This window comes from Astyanax mexicanus, unplaced genomic scaffold, assembly GCF_023375975.1.
Source record: "Astyanax mexicanus isolate ESR-SI-001 unplaced genomic scaffold, AstMex3_surface scaffold_51, whole genome shotgun sequence".
NCBI classification, from domain to species: domain Eukaryota; kingdom Metazoa; phylum Chordata; class Actinopteri; order Characiformes; family Acestrorhamphidae; genus Astyanax; species Astyanax mexicanus.
Window position 1 is genome coordinate 132,378 of NW_026040061.1, and position 23,030 is coordinate 155,407.

Consider the following 23,030-nt stretch of genomic DNA (forward strand, 5'->3'; position numbering starts at 1 on the left):
CAGCGCTGCGCGGGAGTTTCTGTACAAATGTAAGTAATTTTCTCCTGTATTTGTACTCACTGCTGCCTAGTTCATCAAACTAGAACATTTTACACTGTTTTAAGTTGTTTTCCAGTGTGGTTTTCGCCTGTACTTGATTTAAAGTAAGACCTGACCTGCTGAACGTACCGTTAGCTTAGCATGTTAGCTGATTCACCGGGAAAGCTAAAAATGCTCGCTGGATTTCCGAGTACCAAACGAGGCTGGGGCACCCTGCAGGCACACAAGCAGCATCAGTCAGTCGACAGAGTACAAGTTTTAACTGTTATAAAGAATCACTGTAGATTAACCTGTAACTGAGCGATTTAATGTGTAAATAGTTTAACTGTTAGAGGGAATAACTGTAGATTAACCTGTAACTGAGCGATTTAATGTGTAAATAGTTTAACTGTTAGAGGGAATAACTGTAGATTAACCTGTAACTGAGTGATTTAATGTGTAAATAGTTTAACTGTTAGAGGGAATAACTGTAGATTAACCTGTAACTGAGCGATTTAATGTGTAAATAGTTTAACTGTTAGACTGAATAACTGTAGATTAACCTGTAACTGAGTGATTTAATGTGTAAATAGGTGAATTTGTGTTCTCACTGTTAGTGCTGTTACTAATTCAGATTATTTTGTCTCCAGCTATGAACATGATTACCAAGGAAGAGGCTCTTATAACGGGGGAAAGAGCTCCACTCAGACTGGCTGGAGGCAGTGTTAGCTCCTTTTATGAAGAGTTTTTTTCTTAACATTATTCTTAACATTATTCATTTTGCCTTTTGTATTTTTATTCTCACTATCCTTATTGTAGAATCACATCTGAACTAGTGGATCTGGGTAAATTTCACTCTTATTTGCAAATTAAAATAAAATGTATGAAGCATGTTATCTTTTTGTTTTTTTATATCTAAAATATCAAGATGAGCTGGCTGTGTATAAATGTACTATAGTGTGAAATGTAGCTTAGTTTGATGATATAGCTTTGATGGGTTGTACAAACTATTTATTATATTACATTACTCATGCATTTCTACAAAGCATCTAATCAGAAATAAATAGAATAAAATAAATAAAACTGATGGTACTCAGAGTGTGAAGTGATTAAGTGTATAAATTAAAGTAAATCATAAATATTCAAGTTTATCTGTAATATTTTGATTAGTGCATTGCTGCAGAAGTGTAAATAAAAGTGAAATAGCTGCAGCTGCTGTTTGGAATTTATTCTGAGGTAAGTGGTTAAAAACTTGAATTAGTGAAGAGAGCCCACAATGTTATGTTGGCTTCAAAGCGTGTCCCAAACACACTGCTGCATAAGGTTCTTATTAGGTTAAAATGCTGCCGAACGAGGGAGCTGTGTTTGAAGGCAATGACTACCTAGGCAGCTACCCTCAGAACGGACCGCAGCTACTGTGTTCATCTGCTTTATTTATTGCACGAGGGATTTTCAGTTTGGGACGGCCGACAGAAAGCTTTGGGAAGCTTCTGGAACAGTTATGAAATAGTTAGTCTGGAACCTGTGAATGAGTTTACTCCACACTTTACTCTCATCATCAATCATTATAAATATCTGTTTTTAGGAGGAAGAGAGAAGCTTCTCCAGCCCCCAGTGGAGTGTCTATGAAGAGTGATCGGTCCATGAGTCCTCCTCTAGAGTTCAGCAGTGGAGGAGGAAGCTCTGGGTCTCGGTACATCACTGCACTAAACTACTGTTCTGTTCTGAGAGTGAAGCTCTTCAGTTCCTGATCTTTATTAAAGATGTGCTGTGTGTTGGAGTTTCACTGTGTTTAATGTTAACAGAACTGAAACCCAGAGAGGAGCTTCTCCAGAACCCAGTGGAGTGTCTATGAAGAGTGATTGGTCCATGGATCATCCTCTAAGGTTCAGCAGTGGAGGAGGAAGCTCTGGGTCTCGGTACATCACTGCACTAAACTACTGTTCTGTTCTGAGAGTGAAGCTCTTCAGTTCCTGATCTTTATTAAAGATGTGCTGTGTGTTGGAGTTTCACTGTGTTTAATGTTAACAGAACTGAAACCCAGAGAAGAGCTTCTCCAGAGCCCAGTGGAGTGTCTATGAAGAGTGATTGGTCCATGGATCCTCCTCCAATGTTCAGCAGTGAAACTGTGACCTCTGACCCAAAGTGAGTGAAAGATCAAAGCCTCACGCTGCATTTACACTGCTCCGACATGTCAACGCACAGCGATTTATCCCATATATTTCCTACAGTAAGCGCCAGCTCCGTCAGACACAGTGGCATGGTGCATCATGGATGCGTGTGGAGGATGCGATGAAAAGTTGACCCGAGGTGAACTTTATGCAAATGAATCTGTCCAACGCGATGCATCTATCCAATGAGGGAGCAGGTGTTTGCCTGATACGTGTTCTCAGCGCAGTGTATGAAAACGTTTTAGTTCTGCTTTCAAGCGTTCCAGAGAAGACTGGGTGAAAAGCTGATCACTGCGGTTTCAGTATCCTTATTCATTATAGTTCCTCCCTAGTCTTTTGTTCTTTGTTTATTTTTGCTAAATATGAAAAATAAAACCGACTTGCGTTTGCATCCTGCCTCCTCTTCCGAGTTACACAGAGGCAAAATCTTTAGTTAAAGTGAAGCAATGGTTTACTCATGCCACGTCGGTCAGTTAGATAATTACCAATTTCCCCAAGTACAGTTATTAAACAAAACTCTGGCCACGGTAAGAAAACCTCACTACCCAAACTTTCCCCTGCACTTACTAATCCACGGCTTTCCCCCAAAACAGTGTTTCTCTTAAAGAGACAATACCCATTTATATTGAAATCACAGTACCACACAAAACTAACACATAAATATCACGCACACTGAGAAATGTCTCATTCAATAAAAACATCCTAAACGAATAGCTACACAACATTACATTACTGGTAAATAAACATACAGCTCTGATCAGTTTAGTACTTGGCCCATACACTTTATAATAGAATTAACACATTGGGCTAAAAAGTGAGCGCGCTGGGTGAGTAGTATCCTTCCTGATGCAGGTGGCCCTTTTCCAATAGGATCCCATTTATTTTTCCTTAGGGGATTAAATGATCAGTTACTGTCTGATTTTGTTCCTGTGGGTCACAGTTTGGATTTTCTTTTTGTCCACAGAGAGAAGAAAGAAAACATTATCCGGGAAAATCTGGACAATATATTCAAGGTTAGTCCTAAATCATATGCATGATGAGGATGTCCCTGATTTATTTATTACTCACTTTTACTTTAAGGTTTTGATCAATTAAACATTAATTCATATTTAGTTTCTGGTGTATTATAATGTAATATTGTTAATGTTTGGTGCTCAGTAACATGATGTTTTACACCCAATAGCATCTGTAACTTTACCCCTCCTCAGAATAGTGCCTCTCTGATGTTCAGATTGTTCAGATCATCTCTCTCTTCTCTGTCACAGCTTTAGTGATTCTCTGATTGTAAAGGAGAGTATCTTGTTGTTTCCAACTTCCCTAGGCGGTTCACCAAAAAAGGCAATCGCTACGGCTGTCCAGTCAGAGACAGGAATATATGCACAACAATGCCAGTTAAAAGGGGGTGTTTATTGAAGTACCCACACTCTTCAAATGTGGTTCTGTAACAACATTCATATACAGCAATGAAATACAATTATATATATGCTTATCAGTATAATTAACACGTATGCTAGTATAGCAGTATTTAGCATAAGGAAAAGAACTAGTTGTTGCATGAGGGGTTTCTTGTGGACATGTCAGAGCACATCCCTGGAGAGGGGTCCTGCCCTAATGCCCTTTTCAACACTGATGTTTGTTCTTAATCAGGAGCTGCAGGAGAAGTTTATCTCTCTAGTGAAGAATGAGCTGAACACATTCAAGAAGCTCCTGAGTTCAGATTACCCAGCATGCTCTGAGGGAGAGGTGGAGGATGATCAGAGGGAGGGGGTGCTGAAGATCACACTGCATATCCTGAGGAACATGAAGCAGACAGACCTCGCCAACACACTAGAGAGCCGTAAGAGTTACCATTGGTACCAACCTGGGGCTAATTATTTTTTTTAGTGAAGTCCTGATTTTAAAGAGAATAAGAATGTATTGCAGTATAAAACAACATACTGCAATCTTTATTATTAAATTATTAATTTACTGTATCATAGATTTGTTCTACATGGCGTCTTTAATGCTTGATCACAGCTGATTATATGTTCCTTATTGTCTGTAATCAGAATTGGCCCCAGCATGTCAAGAAAAAATAAAATCCAAACTGAGGGAAAAATATCAGAGAATTAATGAAGGAATCTCAGACCACATAAAGTCAGCACTTCTGAATGAGATCTACACAGAGCTCTACATCACAGAGGGAGGAGGTGGAGACATCAATCAGGAACATGAGGTGAAGCAGATTGAGGCTGCATCCAGGAAAAGGACAACAGAGGAAAGACCAATCAAATGTAACGACATATTTAAACCCTTACCAGAACAGAACCAGCCCATCAAAACTGTACTGACTAAAGGAGTTGCTGGAATTGGAAAAACAGTCTCAGTGCAGAAGTACATCCTGGACTGGGCTGAAGGAGGAGTGAATCAGGATGTTCTCTTCATATTTCCACTTCCTTTTAGAGAACTGAATCTGATGAAGGAGACGAAGCTCAGCCTGGTGAATCTTCTTCAGCGCTTCTTCCCAGAAACACAAGATTTAAAACCAAGACATTATAAGAGCTATAAGATCATGTTCATCTTTGACGGTCTGGATGAATGTCGACTGCCTCTGGATTTCCAGAACAATGAGAACTTGGTGGATATAGAAGAGCAAACCTCAGTGGATGTTCTGCTGACGAACCTCATCAAGGGGAATCTGCTTCCCTCTGCTCTCCTCTGGATCACCTCTCGACCAGCAGCGGTCAGTCAGATCCCTCCTTATTGTGTTGATCAGGTAACAGAAGTGCGGGGTTTCAATGATCCTTAGAAAGAGGAGTACTTCAAGAAGAGGATCAGGGATGAGGACCTGGCCAACAAAGTCTTCTCACACATCAGGTCTTCAAGAAGCCTCTACATCATGTGCCACATACCGGTCTTCTGCTGGATTACAGCCACTGTTCTAGAGAGAATGCTGAGTGATGCTGAAGGTGGAGAAATCCCCAAAACCCTGACGCAGATGTTCACACGCTTCCTGATATTTCAGATCAAAGTCAAGAGTCAGAAGTACAGTGGGACAAGTGACTCTGATCCTAAACAGACTAGAGAAAGTATCCTGGCTCTGTTTGTTTGTTTGTTTGGAGATATTTCAGTGTGGTAATGCAGAAATGCTACATTTTATTTGTAAAGTGAGTAAAGCCAGCATGCTGAGGGCAAGTGGTCTGCATTTTACAGTTAGTCCAGTTTAATCAAGAATCTTCCAGTGGTTAGCAAGCTAGTTTTACAGTAATTCCTGCCTGTAAATGAGTAAGCTACTATAGGTAGGTTTTGTTTTCAGTAAAGTCCTCTTTATGTGGATATATTTTAGTCTCAAAAAACAACAAAAATCAACACAGTAAAGCCAGCACACTTGTCTCATCAGCCCATATGCTTCTCTCTGTATTTCTTGGCCAGTTCCAGCCTGGACTTCCTATTCTTCTTGCTAATTAGTGCTTTTTTACTTTATGTTGAATCCTCTTTACTTCTGTTTATTAAGACTTCTGTAAAGAGTAGATTGTGATACCTTCATTTCTACCATCTGGAGGTTGTTGCTGATGTCACTAACTTTCTTTAAAGCATGCACAATGTTTCTGTTTCATCAACTGCTGTGGTTTTCCTTTGTCACCTTGTCAACATCTGTTGCTTAGTGCACCAGTGATGTTCCATCTCCTCTCCACTTTACAAATGCTTGTTTTTTTTTTACCCATAGACTCTGGTTTTCATATTGGTTACATCTCTAACTATAAATGGTCGGGTCTGCACCTGCAAAACCCAAATCTGAAACTGAACATAGATATTCAGTGCAATTTATTGTTTAAATAATCAATGTAACATGACACACCTGGGCAATGTTGTAGAAAAGAAAATGAAAGGTGGGTCAACACCCACCTCTCGTCCGGGGTACAACTCCCCTGCGTGTTCGTTTGATAGAGAGTCGCAGACAGGTAGAGTGAAGTTGAAAGCAAACCAAGTATTTATTACAAAGTACTGAATATTCAGGAGAACCCACACATGAAAGACCGTCTAACAGCCGTCCCAGCATAAGTTCTGACCCCCCCTCTGATCTGACTCCATGTTTTATACCCCAAATGACGTGAAACCTGCTGATGAGGCGTTGCTAAAATCATCTCATGTTAGCATGCATATTTTCACGTGTTAGTGTTCAAGTTTCACAGGTCTGACCGGACCACTAGTGTTTGGCCTTGACTGTATCCAGCCGGACAGTGTGGTATTGTTTTAAGAATTGACTGGGTCCAGTCAGACAGTGTGGTATTGTTCCAGTAATTAGACAGTGCCGCCCTCCCTATGTGCACGCGTCCTCCTGCTTTGGTAGGTGAAGGACTTTGCACGCACAGAGAGAAAGGCCGCACTGTTCGTCCTGAAGTCTCCTTTGTATCAATTCAGTTCATACAGAGTGCACTAGCTGATGATTGATGGTCGTTAGTCAGAGACATGCAGTAAACGAAATGCTTCAAGCATGAGCTACACAAGTCTCATAATAAATCTCATATGTTATATGTTAATGTGTTAGTAACGCGTGATTAGACCGCCATACAATAGACCCTATGTGTTAGTAAACGCCTTATGTATCATGTGGGTTAATTTGTCACAATAGAGTCTGTGTTAGTCACATGCCTGATCAAACAATGTTTTACTATATATGTAAAGAATATACTGTGATTATTGGTTAATCTTCTATATAAATGCATGTAAAATACACTGTGAGTAATAAAAATGATCAAATACAATGTGAGTATTGGTTATGCATATAGAATACAAGGTTTCACACAATGATTATGTAATTATAGATACTAAGATAAGTAATCATAACTGAAAGATATTTGTCAATACACTCAAGGTAAAATAAACAGTTACTCTTCAATTCTCCCTTTTGACGTATCAACCAGATACGTCAACACATTGTAATTCCTCCAAATATGTATTTACATATGTTCAACACTTGATAAACATATGTGTGAACATTTTACTAATGGTGGGAGCAAAAACCTGTCCGGCAGCCTTCCAACCAATTTTGACAGGAAAAATTCTCCCACGACCCCTCTGCCCCAGGCGGCCAATAATTCGAACCCTATCAAAGGAGGAAGTGACATCATTGCCTTAAAGTCATCCCCAAGACTGGTTGGTTTACAGCATTTCCTCCTGCTCTTCCTCACACTCCAGTATAGGTAAAATACATGGTGGTTTACAGTCTTTATTATCATGATACCCATTAGAGTAATGGTTATTATTACCTGGAGCCATATTGGAATAACTGGAGGGAGTGCTGGTTCGTTATGGTGTCCGTACTTTGCCCTGTTCCACCCCCTTTTACCGTACCAAGCCATTATTAAACCATAAATGTGTTTTCCCTCTAAGGTTCCCACTACTTAGTAAACTTGTTATCTATAGCCCTATATGTGTAAGTGTTAAGGTTACAGAGTGTATATATATATTTTTTTTTACAATTCCGTTTTTTCAAGAGTCCAAGGCAACCTGTAAAGAAAAACAATGTCCAGGACAACCTGTAAAGAAAAAATAATGTGTTCCCCCCCTTATTTAGCAAATCACAGTTTATAACCTTATATGTGTAAATGTTAAAGTTACAATGCGTGTAGTTCTCTTCTTCTTTCTTCTTGTTTCAGGATTCTGAAGGTAGACTACCTCAGCCCCACGTACGAAGAGCTTTATTCTGGCTCTTGATGTCTGCAATATCAGTGAATGAAAAGTATGAGTTGGTGTGTGATAAGACTATGTGTGTTTTTAATGAGATGTGTTTAAGAGTTTCTGTATGTAGTGTACTTTGACGCAATCGAAACGTTGCTGAATGAGTCACTCCCTCACTTCTGCTCCTCAGTCACAGCCAGGCTGTGTGCTGCTGCTGCTGCTGCTGCTGTGCTCTGAGAAAGTCTTTTCTCTGCTGTGGCCAGGCCAGGCCCGTGCTGCGGGGGCTCTGCTGCCCCTCCTTCCTGCAGGCCTTCTGCTGCTGCTGCTGCAGGGTCAGACTTTTCAGCTGCTGCTGTCTCGTCTCCTCCTGCTGCTCTGTGAGCGATCTCTGTTGTTGCACAGCTGTAGAACCCTCGCCTATCAGTTGATCTGCGTACGTTGTTCTCTCAGTCACCCGGAAAGGCTCAATCCAGCCATGCTCATTCCCCTTTCGTGCGTAGTGGCGGAGGAGCCCTCACTCTGTGTCTGGACTGGTCCACCTTTGCACCACGTCCTCCTTCTCCCCCTGTGTAAACAGATCTGAAACGAGACTTTTGTATTCATTATAATCATGTTTAAGGTTCTCTATTCATTTTGGAAGTCTTTTAAGACGTCCTCCGTGTCTCCTTCCTGCAAGTTAAAATACATGGTTAAAATACATTTATCACACTTAACTTGAGCTCTAATTTCCCCTTGGAAGTTAATTATTTCATATTTAAATTTTGTCTGTGCACAGATTTCAGCCCAATTTTTGTTTTCTTACCTTTTTCAGTTGTCCTGATTTTCAGTTATACTCAATCATGATCTTTACTGTCAAAAGTGCGTTCAATCCGTAACATTTAGTAATTTTCAATTGTAAATTGCAACATTTAATTATCAACACCATTAATTACTGGCTCTTACCTTACTTTTGTTCACATCCCTTTCCATTTTAGTGTAACTGCTTCCACGTGGCTATAACTAATCTCTTATATCCAAATTAGCTTTTACAAACCAATTTTCACCACCCAGTTTACCACTAGACACACACTATTTCTCATGCATGCACACACGCTCATACGCTTCCACTCTCACACACACTACCAAAGCCAAAGAACACACCTCAATTCTGCAGCATCATTGTACAGACCATATTTTACTGCTTCACAGCACAAAACTGTGTACTATATACAATATAAAATATATAATATATATAAAATACTATATAGATAATAAATAAGGAACAAACATTTGGAAATACATCTGAATCATGTTTATTATTATTGCTCCATGTAAAGTTTTAATGATCAGCTGCTCTATTCTCCCATTCATCTCCACACTGATTGATAGAATATCAGGGCCCAAAGTTTTAAACTCAAACAAACCACACATAATGTGGCTTCTGTGTCAGGAATGGTTCCATATTGATGTATTGGCCTTTCTTGGGTTACTTTTGCTTGGACTTTAGCATCACCGCTTGTGGCTATATTATTTTACCTGCCACTTTGTTTTCTGCGGTGTGCTATGTATTAAGTAATTATATTTCTGACTTTATTCAGTTCCCAAGATTTTTATAAAGACTTGATTTCTATATTTAGTTGATTTTATTTAGTGCTTTAAGAATTGGGATAAGTGGAACGTGATTAAATTTCTCTGTATCAATCTTTCCATTACAGATAATAATATTATCAATATAAATAAACAATTTTATGCTTTGCTTTGTCCACATTATTATAGCAAATAAAATCCGAACAATGCTTTACATTTACTGATCAATATGTTCAATATGTATTTATGCATATACAATGCCAAGCAGATTGCTTTCCACAATTATCAACAATACATCTATTTCCTTAAACAATTTATCAAACCTCACACATTGTTTTTCTTGTTCAAAAAATGGCTTACATGTTGAATAGTGAAAGTTTAATTTTGTGTCTACATTTCATATTTTAAAGTTAGGATTGAGTGTGTCTTAAAAGCTAAAACTTTTACAATATTGCTGAAAGTAATCGCTCATCTGCATAGTGGTTGTTTTAAAACCAAACTTTAAAAAGATAAACAAGCTAAAAGTTTAAAAAATGATCTATAAAATAATGATTGGTCAAAAAATTTTAGTAATACTGGTGAGGGATGAAAAAGGTAATAGGTTTAAAAAAGATAAAAAGTATAAAACAATTATTGGGCAAATAATGGTGGTAATAATGATCATCTATTCACATCTCCCCCTTTTTCTGAATCAGAATTTCTGTTTCAGAGAACTTAACGCAAAATTGCTTCACCCTCGTACTGTCCATTGGGCTGGTCTACCCTGCCCAGGCCTCCACTGACACACACCCCATCACTTCATTCATCCACTCACTCTCGCCTGGGCTGCGCTTCCCTTCCACGATGTTGTCTCCGTTTTCTGTTAAAATGCATGTGGTGGTCAGATCGAGACTGTGCCTGTCTTAGGTTGTCCCGTTGTAGTACGTTGGGATCTTACCCGTCTTTGGCTAACCAGCCTATCACACTGAACCAGACACAGCGTAGCAGCACTGTTTAATCAACATTCAGTGCCGTAGTGTTCCTGCAGGGCACAGCTAGGGAGCACAAACCCAGGTATGTCGCACTGTCAGAAACTCACACTCTGGTGTTCACAGTGAAAGCCTGTGCAAGGCACCGAGTATCCATAGTTTATTATTTGTTATTATTGTATACAGATTTTCCTTATTACCATCAGTATCACCTTTTCTCTCCCACTGAATTTAGCTTAAATTATTTGCTTTGATGACACTGCTCTGGACTAGACCCAAAAGAGTGCATGTCAATGAACAATTATTCAGATTTGGCATCTGTACCCTAAAGGTGTACCACAAGGTTAAGTTTTGGTCCAGTTTTATTTAATATATATATAAATTATATTGCTGGCTCTGCTTCTCAGATTGCAAACTTTACCATTATGCAGATGAAACAATTTTATATTGCTTAGCTGATTTTGTTCATGCTACAGCCAGAAAATTATGCATTTGTTTTATAGGTGGCATTGTATAAGCATGAAAAACTAAATTTATGCTGTTTTCCAGATCTCTTTCTAATCTAATTTAATACCGTAAAGCAAAACAGAGAGCTGCATTTTTAAATACACTTTATTTCCCCTTATTTAAAATGAGAAAGACCCAATTCACTAAAGCTTGTATCACATCCAAACTGCTTAGTATTTCTGCAATAGGAAACAATTCTGAAACAGCCACACACAGTCATTTTATTATTATTATTATTATTTTATTCATTATTAGATTTGCTTATAGAATACAGAGACATATGTCACTATTTGATTGGGGCCCACAAGATATAGTCCAATACCCAAAATTAAGCTAATTATTTTCCTCAATTCTGTCTCCATAATCCCTTTATTCAATTCTCTAAATTCTCTAATTATCTATCCAGTCACACACCACTCGGACATTATTCAACAACTTAATTATTAATATTAACACTTCCCCAACCTCGCTTACGTTAAAGTACACTTTACTCATGATTGGGTATTCACATTTTCACATTTTCATTTTAGAACTGTCTTCTAACGTATGCATATTTATATTATATTATATTTCTATATCACATCAGTTACTTTCGTAATCGATGTCATCGCACTTTACTCTGTTAATTATTTAATTATTTATGACCATTAGCAACATCTACTGCACCGCTCCGTTTACAGATAGATCCTTACCTTGTATAGTTAGGTTTTTTATATCCTTATATTTTCTTATATATATATATATATATATATATATATATATATACATATCTACCCGTACAAAAGCCTTTTCCCCCTGTTCACCTCTGTCCCCCATTTTCACTGTGTATTACTCTATTTCCCTACTGAACTTATGTTCTATTTTCTATGATGTCCCACAAGCGTTAATTCACAAATAACCAACCTCTCAGTCTAGAACCAATAGGCTGGACCAACTCCACCTACTTCACCTTGGACTCCTCCCCTGCAGTGGGACTCATCCATTCCTATTTTGTTGTCACACAAGATTTCGTACACTCAACCAATCACACCGCTCACAGGAGCCCCGCTCACACACAGTTTCACACACACTCCAACACATACGCACACACTTCTGTTTCAGTCACTCTGTCTTACACACACTCTCTAATTCGCTGCCATACACTTTCTCACTCACTGCCACACACATTCTTTCTCTCCGCCACACAAGATACACATTTTCTGTTTCTCTCTCAGGAAAACTGGACCCGCACACTTTCACACTCACAGGTACACTTTTAATCCCTGTAACAGACACTCGTACACCCTTGTCTTTTTCTCTCTGTCAGTCGCACATACACAATCACAAAGTCAGACACACTCAGTCCCTGGAAGAAGCACACATACACACGCATACCCTCTCACATTATTGGCCACAGACTCACTTCCCTCAAACTTATAGGTTATACTGCTATGTATACCCCTTTTTATTTGTTTTCTTTTACCCCAGAGAAGACACGAATAAGCCATGCACACAAGCAGTGGGTCGCCGCCCACCCGCGAGATACCGCTCCCGGTCCGCCTTCGACTATACCTAAGGACCCCCGTTCACACTTTTAAGCTACTCATTTATTTTAAACTAACACTCACGCGCTAATGAAGGCTTTCCATATGGTCCCAGTCACGCTTCTTAAAGCCCGCAACTTTCAACATGAAACGCCCAATATATAACCAGATCTTTTGTCAATTTGTCAAAATCTGTATTAATACGTAGTAGATACAGCGTCTACTGATTTTACAAAATGTCTAGAGCAGGAACAGCGTCTGCTTCTATTCTGTTAATGTTTATTATTGTTTTTATTTTTATATTTTTTATTTTTATTTTTGTATTTTATTTTATTTGTTTTTTATTGAGTTTTGTTATTTTCTGAACCTGTTCACGAGCGGATCAATCTCGAGGTGAGGCTTACACATAGCCGTTATCCGAACTTCTCGTCAGAAGCTGGGGGGACACGCCAGCTTCCAATCCTTAAAAACGAAACCCCGTAATAGGGCCAGGAGACCCCCCGTCTCAACTGTATTGTTAAATAAATATGAAAACCCTGTAATAGGGCCAGGAGACCCCCCGTCTCAACTGTATTTTTAAATAAATATGAAAACCCTGTAATAGGGCCAGGAGACCCCCCCGTCTCAACTGTATTTTTAAATAAATACTCTGGCACGCTTCGTGCCCCACTCCGGACAGCAGCCAGACCGCTGCTCCACACAAATTTGAAATAGCCAATATGCAGAATTTGATTAAACCGGCTCTGCTTACCTGTTTTTTTTTTAGTTCGGCCGTGAGTGGATCAGTGCCGGATGCTGTCCTCCGTCAGGACCTCCGAGGTCGGGGTCACCAAATTGTTGTAGAAAAGAAAATGAAAGGTGGGTCAACACCCACCTCTCGTCCGGGGTACAACTCCCCTGCGTGTTCGTTTGATAGAGAGTCGCAGACAGGTGGAGTGAAGCTGAAAGCAAACCAAGTATTTATTACAAAGTACTGAATATTCAGGAGAACCCACACATGAAAGACCATCTAACAGCCGTCCCAGCATAAGTTCTGACCCCCCTCTGATCTGACTCCATGTTTATACCCCAAATGACGTGAAACCTGCTGATGAGGCGTTGCTAAAATCATCTCATGTTAGTATGCATATTTTCACGTGTTAGTGTTCAAGTTTCACAGGTCTGACCGGACCACTAGTGTTTGGCCTTGACTGTATCCAGCCGGACAGTGTGGTATTGTTTTAAGAATTGACTGGGTCCAGTCAGACAGTGTGGTATTGTTTCAGTAATTAGACAGTGCCGTCCTCCCTATGTGCACGCGTCCTCCCGCTTTGGTAGGTGAAGGACTTTGCACGCACAGAGAGAAAGGCCGCACTGTTCGTCCCGAAGTCTCCTTTGTATCAATTTATTTCATACAGAGTGCACTAGCTGATGATTGATGGCCGTTAGTCAGAGACATGCAGTGAACGAAATGCTTCAAGCATGAGCTACACAAGTCTCATAATAAATCTCATATGTTATATGTTAATGTGTTAGTGGTGCGTGGTTAGACCGCCATACAATAGACCCTATGTGTTAGTAAACGCCTTATGTATCGTGTGGGTTAATTTGTCATAATAGAGTCTGTGTTAGTCACATGCCTGATCAAACCATGTTTTACTATATATGTAAAGAATATATTGTGATTATTGGTTAATCTTCTATATAAATGCGTGTAAAATACACTGTGAGTAAAAATGATCAAATACAATGTGAGTATTGGTTAATGCATATAAAATACAAGGTTTCACACAATGATTATGTAATTATAGATACTAAGATAAGTAATCATAACTGAAAGATATTTGTCAATACACCCAAGGTAAAATAAACAGTTACTCTTCAGCAACAAAACACATCTGACATGTTCCAATACTTCTTTGCTTGCAAGAAAAATGGATGGGTTCAGACAACAGGTGCTATCTCCTGAACTGTGTATCAGATGCAGAGGTAAATACCTGGAAATTATAGTGCTTTACAGCGAAAAACAGGTCCATGCCTCAGTTATTGTGGTGACAAGGAAACAAAAGTGATTTACATTAAGAGGAAGAAATCTTGGAGAGACCAAAGACTCAGGCAGAGAATAAAAGCTAAAATCTTTCTTCTCTTTTATTCACCTTTATTGTCAAACCCAAATGTTTTAGTCTACAGCAGAAATTATAGGTTTGTTCTCACTGTTCCAACATTTTTGGAGAGCACTGTATAGCTTAGGGACAGAATCCCAGACTGGCCTAAATTAGACTTTTTCAGCATTTATAATGAAGACTTTCCCAAACTTTTGCATAACACATATTGTTGTTTGACCATTTTAACAGATCTGGATATAGTAATCTATAAATATAAGGAGCATTCCATCCAAGATCCAGAAAGCAAGTGGTATCAGGTTAAAACAGTCCCCAATAAACTCCACTTGTTCTTTCTGTGTTTTATTAAACTTTGTGTAGTCTCTTATCTCATTATCTGTCCCATAGCTTTTGGTGAACTGCATTTTGTTTTCTACTCTTTGTCTGTTTAATTAAATTTTATTTTAGACCAGGACACTTTGAAGAACATGTTGTGTTTTTATATTATACATTTTTTAATAAATGTTCTAATAAACCAAAATAAAAATATCAACCTTACAAAAAGTAAAGCGTTTTCTGCTATTTCATATTTTCATAGTTTCACATTATGATTTATGCTGTTATTTAACATTTTCTAGTAAGTGTATTCTTACATAAAATATGTTGTTTATTCTTCTTTTTCAGACTAGCTTCATGTAATCTTGGAGTAGAGACCTGTGAAAGTCTGGGATCAGTTTTAAAGCTGGAAAACTCCTCCCTGAAAGAGCTGGACCTCAGTAACAATGACCTGCAGGATTCAGGAGTGGAGCTGCTCTCTGATGGACTGAAGAGTTCACACTGTAAACTGCAGATTCTCAGGTTAGTGTTTCTGTTACTTTATACTGAACAGACTAAAGGGTGATAGGAGTCACGGCTTAACTAAAAGTAATGCATAAGGATTGCATGCCAGATTGGATATCAGGTGAGTAAATTATACAATTATGACAGTGGTGAATGAGTTTGTTTTGGACAGAGGTAACATATCTTATGAATATTTGGACTGATGTTTCTGTTCCAATAATGTAGAAGGCTTGTGTTGCTGACATTCACTGTTTCTAATGAAATGGTTAGCAGGCTACAGGAAAATAAAAATGTTAAAATCAAAGTGTAAAGACATTTTAAAGAAGAGTCTATGACTGAGTGACATTTCTTTTTTTACAACATGCTTGATTGAATTATCAGTTATCAACTATCAGCCAGATCCAATGTAATTCAGGCAAGAATGAAACTGAAACTTCAAGATTTGGGCCACTTTCACCTGCTGTCTAAATGAAACCTAATGTTAACTATGTAATTTCATGTTTTCACTGTATCAAAACTGTTTCACATTTTGATTTATGCTGTTGTTTAACAGTTTCTATTAAATGTATTTATACGTAAATAATGTTTTTTCTTTCAGACTAGCTTCTTGTAATCTTGGAGTAAAGACTTGTGAAAATCTGGAATCAGTTTTAAAGCTGGAAAACTCCTCCCTAAAAGAGCTAGACCTTAGTAACAATAACCTGCAGGATTCAGGAGTGAAGCTGCTCTCTGCTGGACTGAAGAGTTCACACTGTAAACTGCAGATTCTCAGGTCAGTGTTTCTGTTACTTTATTATAAACAGACTAAAGGATAATAGGAGTCAGGGCTTAACTCAAAGAAATGCAAAGGGTGGGTGTTGGGGTGATGAGGTTATACCTCTGTATTTAGGGTTTAATGTTAACATATTCCCACAGTTATTTTACTGTTTTATACACATTTCCTGTTTTCTTCAATCCTGCTTATGTCTGATCTTAACAAAATCACAAGTAACACACAGGCTGTGTTCACACACAATTTTTGTAGCAGTGTGATTAGCAAAAAGCAAAATGATGGATTAGCCTTCCCTCTCTGTTTGAACGTAGCCTTACTGGGACCCCTGCAGTGAGTAGATATACTCAACAGGTTGAGTCAAAAATTATAAGTTATACGTTTTGTTAACAGTTTTTTTTGCCTTAATGAAAAGTCCATGACGAAGTACACAACTTCTTGCAGCAGAATGTGGTGTCAGCCAGTCTTCATTTGTACCTTTTTTTTATACTAATAAGTGGTACCCTTTCAAGATCCTGCAACTTTTGACTCACCCTGTACTTAATCATTGTAACAGTAATGAGAAAGGATGTAACAAGATAGAATGTAATACACAAAGGTAAATTGGGAAAAAGTGGTATGTGCTAAAGTACTGACATATTAATTATGATATATTTAAAAAATCACTAAAATGTGATCATTAAATCTTGAGTTTATTGTTAACTAATTAGTGTTTATATCTCATTTTTCAGATTTGCTTTGTGTAACATTGGAGTAAAGACATGTGAAAATCTGGAATCAGTTTTAAAGCTGGAAAACTCCTCCCTGAAAGAGCTGGACCTCAGTAACAATAACCTGCAGGATTCAGGAGTGGAGCTGCTCTCTGCTGGACTGAAGAGTTCACACTGTAAACTGCAGATTCTCAGGTGAGTCGGTGCATTTTTAAATGATAAATGTGAAAATATAATATTCAGAGTTTTACTATGATATTTATGTCAAAACCCAGAAGATAAAGCTCCTACTGAAGGTCAGAGTACACCAACCAATCAAAGTTGAACTCTCTATCTGCAGACGTCTTTAGAATGTCCATACAAATGTAGACTTTTTTTCATTTGGGTACACAAGTGTTTAGAAAAGACTTCTATATGTTTAACCCAGTTATAGAATATGATCTGTCTGTCAGCTGTTGATGAGTTGGATGCTCATGTAGGCGACAGTAAAATAGATTTTTGAAGTAAGATAGATTTTTGTTTAAAAGTTAATGTATTTTCTGTTACTAAAGTATTTTATTTTGTTAAAGAATATGAGCTGTAACTGCTAAATCACAGGTGAAGAATCTTGGAGTGCTACTAGGTTCAGAGCTCAGTTTTAACAGTTTTATCTCCCCAAAACATCTATCAGACAACTGCAACTTATTCACAACGCTGCTGCCAGAGTCCTAACCAAGACAAAGAAACAGGAACATGTAACCTCAGTGCTCAGATCATTAAACTGTCTCACGATCAGATAGATGGTAGAGTTTAAATACTTCTCCTCCTCTATAAACAAGGAGAAGTATTCGGACCAGTGGACATCTCTGATATCACTGTTAGACTCCGCAGATCAGTAGAGGCAGATCTGTTAACAGTACCTAGAACCAGAACCAATGATCAGCCATTATGCTGCTGTCATCTGGAATAAACTCCCAGAAGCTGTGAAATGTTCTGTTCAGACTGTAACTTCTTAAAAACAAACTAAAAACATCCATCTTGTGTACTTTTAGTAAATTTTTGTTTATTTATTTTTCTCATTTGTTTAATTATTTTTTTCTTCATAAGATATAAATTCTTTATTTTTTATGAATCAATTTTTATGACTTTTTAAAGTTTAAAGTTTTCTTTTTTACTTATATATTTTATTCGTCTATAGTCAATGTCAGTTTTTATTTCTAATTTTTGAAAAATATTTTGAATCCCTTTTAAACTGTAAATGCTTAGTGGCATTGTAAATGAGGGTCCCCCTCTAGTGTAACTAATCGATTGCTTGATTAATATTCAGTGTTGCAAACCCAGTCTTACATAAACAATAAACAGAATAAAGAATAAAATAACATTCCTGGTATATCTTTACAGCGTGATGGCGCAGTTTCCTATGTGCTCTTAAAATAGGAATGCACAGAAGTCAGCGCATAAACCACTGAATGGTTTATTTCACGTTATGCCCAACCCCAGGCTGGGAACATCAGGGACAGCATCTCAATACATGTAGAAGAGATATAGAAAACAGAAAGGAGAGAAAGAGAAAAAAATAGTATGCTGATCAGTATGGGTGTTATAGGCAGAAGATGGATACTGTATCAAACTACACAGATAATGAGGAGACAAACCAAGAAGAGTTTTATAAATAAGCTATAAGTCTACCAGTGGATCAAGTGGCGAGCAATGATGTGTTTTAAAAGGATGGCAAACCATTCAGTTAATCTATTTACACATTAAATCACTCAGTTACAGGTTAATCTACAGTTATTCCCTCTAATAGTTAAACTATTTACACATTAAATCACTCAGTTACAGGTTAATCTACAGTTATTCCCTCTAACAGTTAAACTATTTATACATTAAATCACTCAGTTACAGGTTAATCTACAGTTATTCCCTCTAATAGTTAAACTATTTACACATTAAATCACTCAGTTACAGGTTAATCTACAGTTATTCCCTCTAACAGTTAAACTATTTATACATTAAATCACTCAGTTACAGGTTAATCTACAGTTATTCAGTCTAACAGTTAAACTATTTACACATTAAATCAGATAGAGATAGACAGATAGATAGATACTTTATTGATCCCGAAGGAAATTTAGCAGCCAGTAGCAGTTACACAACACAGTAGAAACAAAAACAATACACAGTAGAAACAAACAATAAGTGTAGTACAAAACACTTATTGAGGAATAAAATACTCTAAACTATAAAATTCTAAATTGAGACTTAAAAAATATATATATAAATATATAAATACAAAAAACTATAGAAAGTGTGGAAGTAAACAGTCATAGATATGAGGTAGTGCAGTAAAAGAATAAACTAAGTATAGGAGGTATTAGCAGATATGACTAAATTAAACATAAACATAAACATGTGCAAGTATTATATTTAAGTTAGGTGCGTAGTGTAGTCTCCAGGGTTGCAAAAGTACAGGATGTACAGTAAAGTGTCCAGGAGTGCAAGTGTACAGGATGTACAGTAAAGTGTCCAGGAGTGCAAATAAACAGTATATACAGTAAAGAGGCAAAAGAGTCTCAGGGTGTAGATGTGTAGGGTGTTTTTCCAGTACAGATACACTGCTCCTATGATCCATGATGATGGAATGCAATGGGTGACCATCATCATCCATGATGGAGAGTAGTTTGGGTAGTGTCCTCCTCTCTGCCACCGTCACCACAGAGTCCAGCTCCACGCCAACCACGGACCCCGCACCCCTGACCAACTTGTCCAGACGCATCTCGTCCCTCTTCTTCATGCTTCCTCCCCAGCACACCACAGCATAGAAAAGACAGCTGGACACCACAGTCTGATAAAACATCAGCAGGAGCTTCCGACAGATGTTAAAAGACCCCAGCCTCCTCAGGAAGTAGAGCCGGCTCTGTCCCTTCCTGTACAGGATGTCTGTGTTGGCTGACCAGTCCAGCCTATCATCCAGATGCAGTCCGAGATACCTGTAGGTCTTCACCATCTCCACATCAACTCCCACAATAGATACTGGCTGTGTACAGAAGGTTGTTCCTATTGCACCACGACACAAAGTCTTCCACAAGGTGTCTGTACTCCTCCTCCTTTCCTCCCCGTATACAGGCCACAATGGCAGTGTCGTCTGAAAACTTCTGCATGTGGCACGTCTCAGAGTTGTACTGGAAGTCTGAGGTGTAGAGTGTAAAAAGAAACGGGGAGAGCACAGTCCCCTGTGGTGCTCCTGTGCTGCAGACCACAGTCTCTGATGTACAGTCCTTCAACCTGACATACTGAGGTCTGTCAGTGAGGTAGTCTGTGATCCAGGAGACCAAATATGGATCCACCTGCATCCCCACCAGCTTGTCTTTCAGTAGGAGAGGCTGAATGGTGTTGAAAGCACTGGAGAAATCAAAGAACATGACTCTCACAGTGCTGCCTCCTCTGTCCAGATGAGAGTGGGAGAAAGTACAGTATGGCATCATCCACTCCCACTTTCTCTCTGTAGGCGAATTGCAAGGGGTCCATTGCATGTTGAACCTGGGGTCTGAGGTGGTGTAAAAGCAGACGTTCCAGGGTCTTCATGATATGTGATGTAAGAGCGACCGGCCTGAAGTCATTGAGCTCACTAGGATGCGTCTTTTTGGGTACTGGAACCAGGCATGTTGTCTTCCACAGTGTGGGGACCCTCCCCAAACGCAGACTCAAGTTGAAGATGTGCTGCAGGCGAGCCCCCAGCTCAGCTGCACAGGACTTTAGTAGTCTGGGACACACTTTGTCTGGGCCAGCTGCCTTTCTTGGGTGGAGTCTCCTAAGTTCACCTCTAACCTGGTCAGCAGTGAAGGTGTGCAGAGGGGGAGGAGGAGGGGGGGCTACAGTGATGCTGGTGGTCAGGACAGCTGAGTGTGGGGATGAGGGGGGAGCGGGGGCTGAGTTGCTTGATGAGATGAGGGGGGGTGTGGAGGAGGTGTCTACCAGAGCTGTAAAGTCTTGAATAGGGCAGTCAAACCGGTTGTAGAAGGTGTTGAACTCATTGGCTCTCTCTATTTCACCATCTGCGGCACTGTCCATCCTCTGCTTACAGCCAGGATTGGTTGTTAGCAAAACAACGCACAGTTTTCACAGGAACAACAATGTCCATGCAAAAGGGCTTGTTGTTAGCAAAACAACGCACAGTTTTCACAGGAACAACAATGTCCATGCAAAAGTTCATGTAGTCAGTCATACAATGTGTAATCCCCTCAATGTCCTCACCGTATGGCTCCTGCAATACACTCCATTCAGTGGACTCAAAACAGTCCCTGAGAGCTGCTTCAGCATCAGGAGACCATTTCCTGAAGGAGCGTGTAGATGCAGGTTGTCATTCAGTTACAGGTTAATCTACAGTTATTCAGTCTAACAGTTAAACTATTTACACATTAAATCACTCAGTTACAGGTTAATTTACAGTTATTCAGTCTAACAGTTAAACTATTTACACATTAAATCATTCAGTTACAGGTTAATCTACAGTTATTCAGTTTAACAGTTAAACTATTTACGCATTAAATCACTCAGTTATACGTAACAGTGACTTAAAGGTTTTATACTGGACGTCCAGGTTATCTTTGTTTCCTAGCGGGGTTTCCTGCGCGCTCCAGCCACGTTTGGTACTCTGGAACTCGGCTAGATATGTGTTAGCTTACTCTGTAAATTAGCACGATAAGCTAACGGTAGCTTCACCCGGTCAGGTCTTACATTAAATAAAGTACAGGCGAAAACAACACTGGAAAACAACTTAAAACAGTCTAAAATGTACTAGTTTGATGAACTAGGCAGCAGTGAGTGGAAATACATGAGAAAATGACTTATATTTGTACAGAAACTCCCCGCAGTGGCGGCTCCGTCCGTCATGTTTTTAAATCTGAGCGCTGGAACTCTGAGCTGGTGAAATGCATCATGGGATTGCCTTCGCCGTGAAGGATACATCTCACGCTGCCTTCAGAATCAGGGTAAAATAAGGCAGCTGCCCAGGTAGGCAGCACATGCTACCTTCCGAATGGGACAGTCCTTTTCTCGGGAGCGCGCCTATGCTGCCTAGTTGGGCAGCTCCCTTCAGATTGGACCGAAGCTCATGTTTTCTTTGTAGCTGGATCTTTATGGTTCAGCCTTTACTTCACCTGTTCTAAACAGAGACCCTATAATTCTCCCTCACGCCCCCTAGAGGCTGGGAATAAAAGAACAAGCTAAAGTGTGACAGCATATTGAATCTGTTACTAGATATTAAAATTAAATCTGAGGCTCTGGTTTCCTCTAATTGTGTTAATGGTGTTATTATGGAGTGGGTGTTTCTTCTTAAAACCCCACTAGGTAGGATTTCCTTGATTTTTTATTTTTTTAAAGAAGTAAAATTACATCTTGAAACTTACTGCAGCACTCCATTGAGGTGTAATAGGAGGAATAGGAGGAATCTTGATCCAAGACGGCGGCACGCACAGACGCAGCGGCTCAACACTCTCTGACCCGGTGTTGTTTTTTTGTGGTTTTGTTTGTATGTCTGTCGTAAAAGTCACGTTTAGCACCGCAAATCCTATATACAGCCGGTAGGATCTCGTAAGTATCAGATTATAGCAAAATGAGGCCGTTACGATGGAATTTCTGCACTCACAAGGTATACCGGAGGAGTTAGCCAGATCAAAGGGTGCTCCGTGGATGGTGATCGGCTCCGGCAGGAGGCAGAGGCGGAGGAGACACAGAAAGCAAAAGCGGGGCTGCCGGTCCGGCCTAGCGGCTAGGCTAAAGAAACAACCACACAAGCCAGCGCTACCCAGCGTCTTTCTCACCAACGCCCGAGCAATCACCAACAAGATGGATAATCTGAGGCTGCTTATTTCCACAAACAGACAAATCAAGGACTGCTTTATTATTTACTATGGTAATCACGGAGACGTGGCTGCACCCGCTCATCCCGATGTAGCCATCGAGCTAGCAGGCCGCACAGCATTCCGCTGGGACAGAAACAAGGACTCCGGTAAAACAAAAGGTATGGGGCTATGCATTTACACACACAACAGCTGGTGTACTAATGCCAAAATCACTGATAGACACTGTTCTTCTGATTTGGAGTACATGACTGTGAAATGCAGGCCATTCTATCTTCCCCGCGAGTTTACCGTTGACATGGTAACTGCTGTTTATATTCCCCCAGATGCTAATGCTAAATTATCTGCTCAACGCTATCAACACAGCTACCCTGAA

At 39.3% G+C, this 23,030-nt stretch overlaps 1 protein-coding gene across 7 annotated transcripts in view; it reads left to right on the forward strand.

Moving 5' to 3' along the window:
• LOC125780418 (NACHT, LRR and PYD domains-containing protein 12-like) overlaps positions 1-23,030 on the forward strand; it is a 119,801-nt gene that overhangs the window by 2,814 nt on the left and 93,957 nt on the right. For 5 of the 7 annotated variants that reach the window (XM_049474086.1, XM_049474092.1, XM_049474093.1 and 2 more), the window contains exons 3-4: positions 1,604-1,711; positions 1,824-1,937. In XM_049474086.1, the coding sequence (XP_049330043.1) occupies positions 1,604-1,711; positions 1,824-1,937 (222 nt within the window). Of the gene's footprint in view, positions 1-1,603; positions 1,712-1,823; positions 1,938-2,049; positions 2,164-3,153; positions 3,203-3,836; positions 4,027-4,237; positions 4,945-23,030 lie in introns of all 7 variants that reach the window. The other 2 variants (XM_049474087.1, XM_049474090.1) reach the window with 2 other exon arrangements.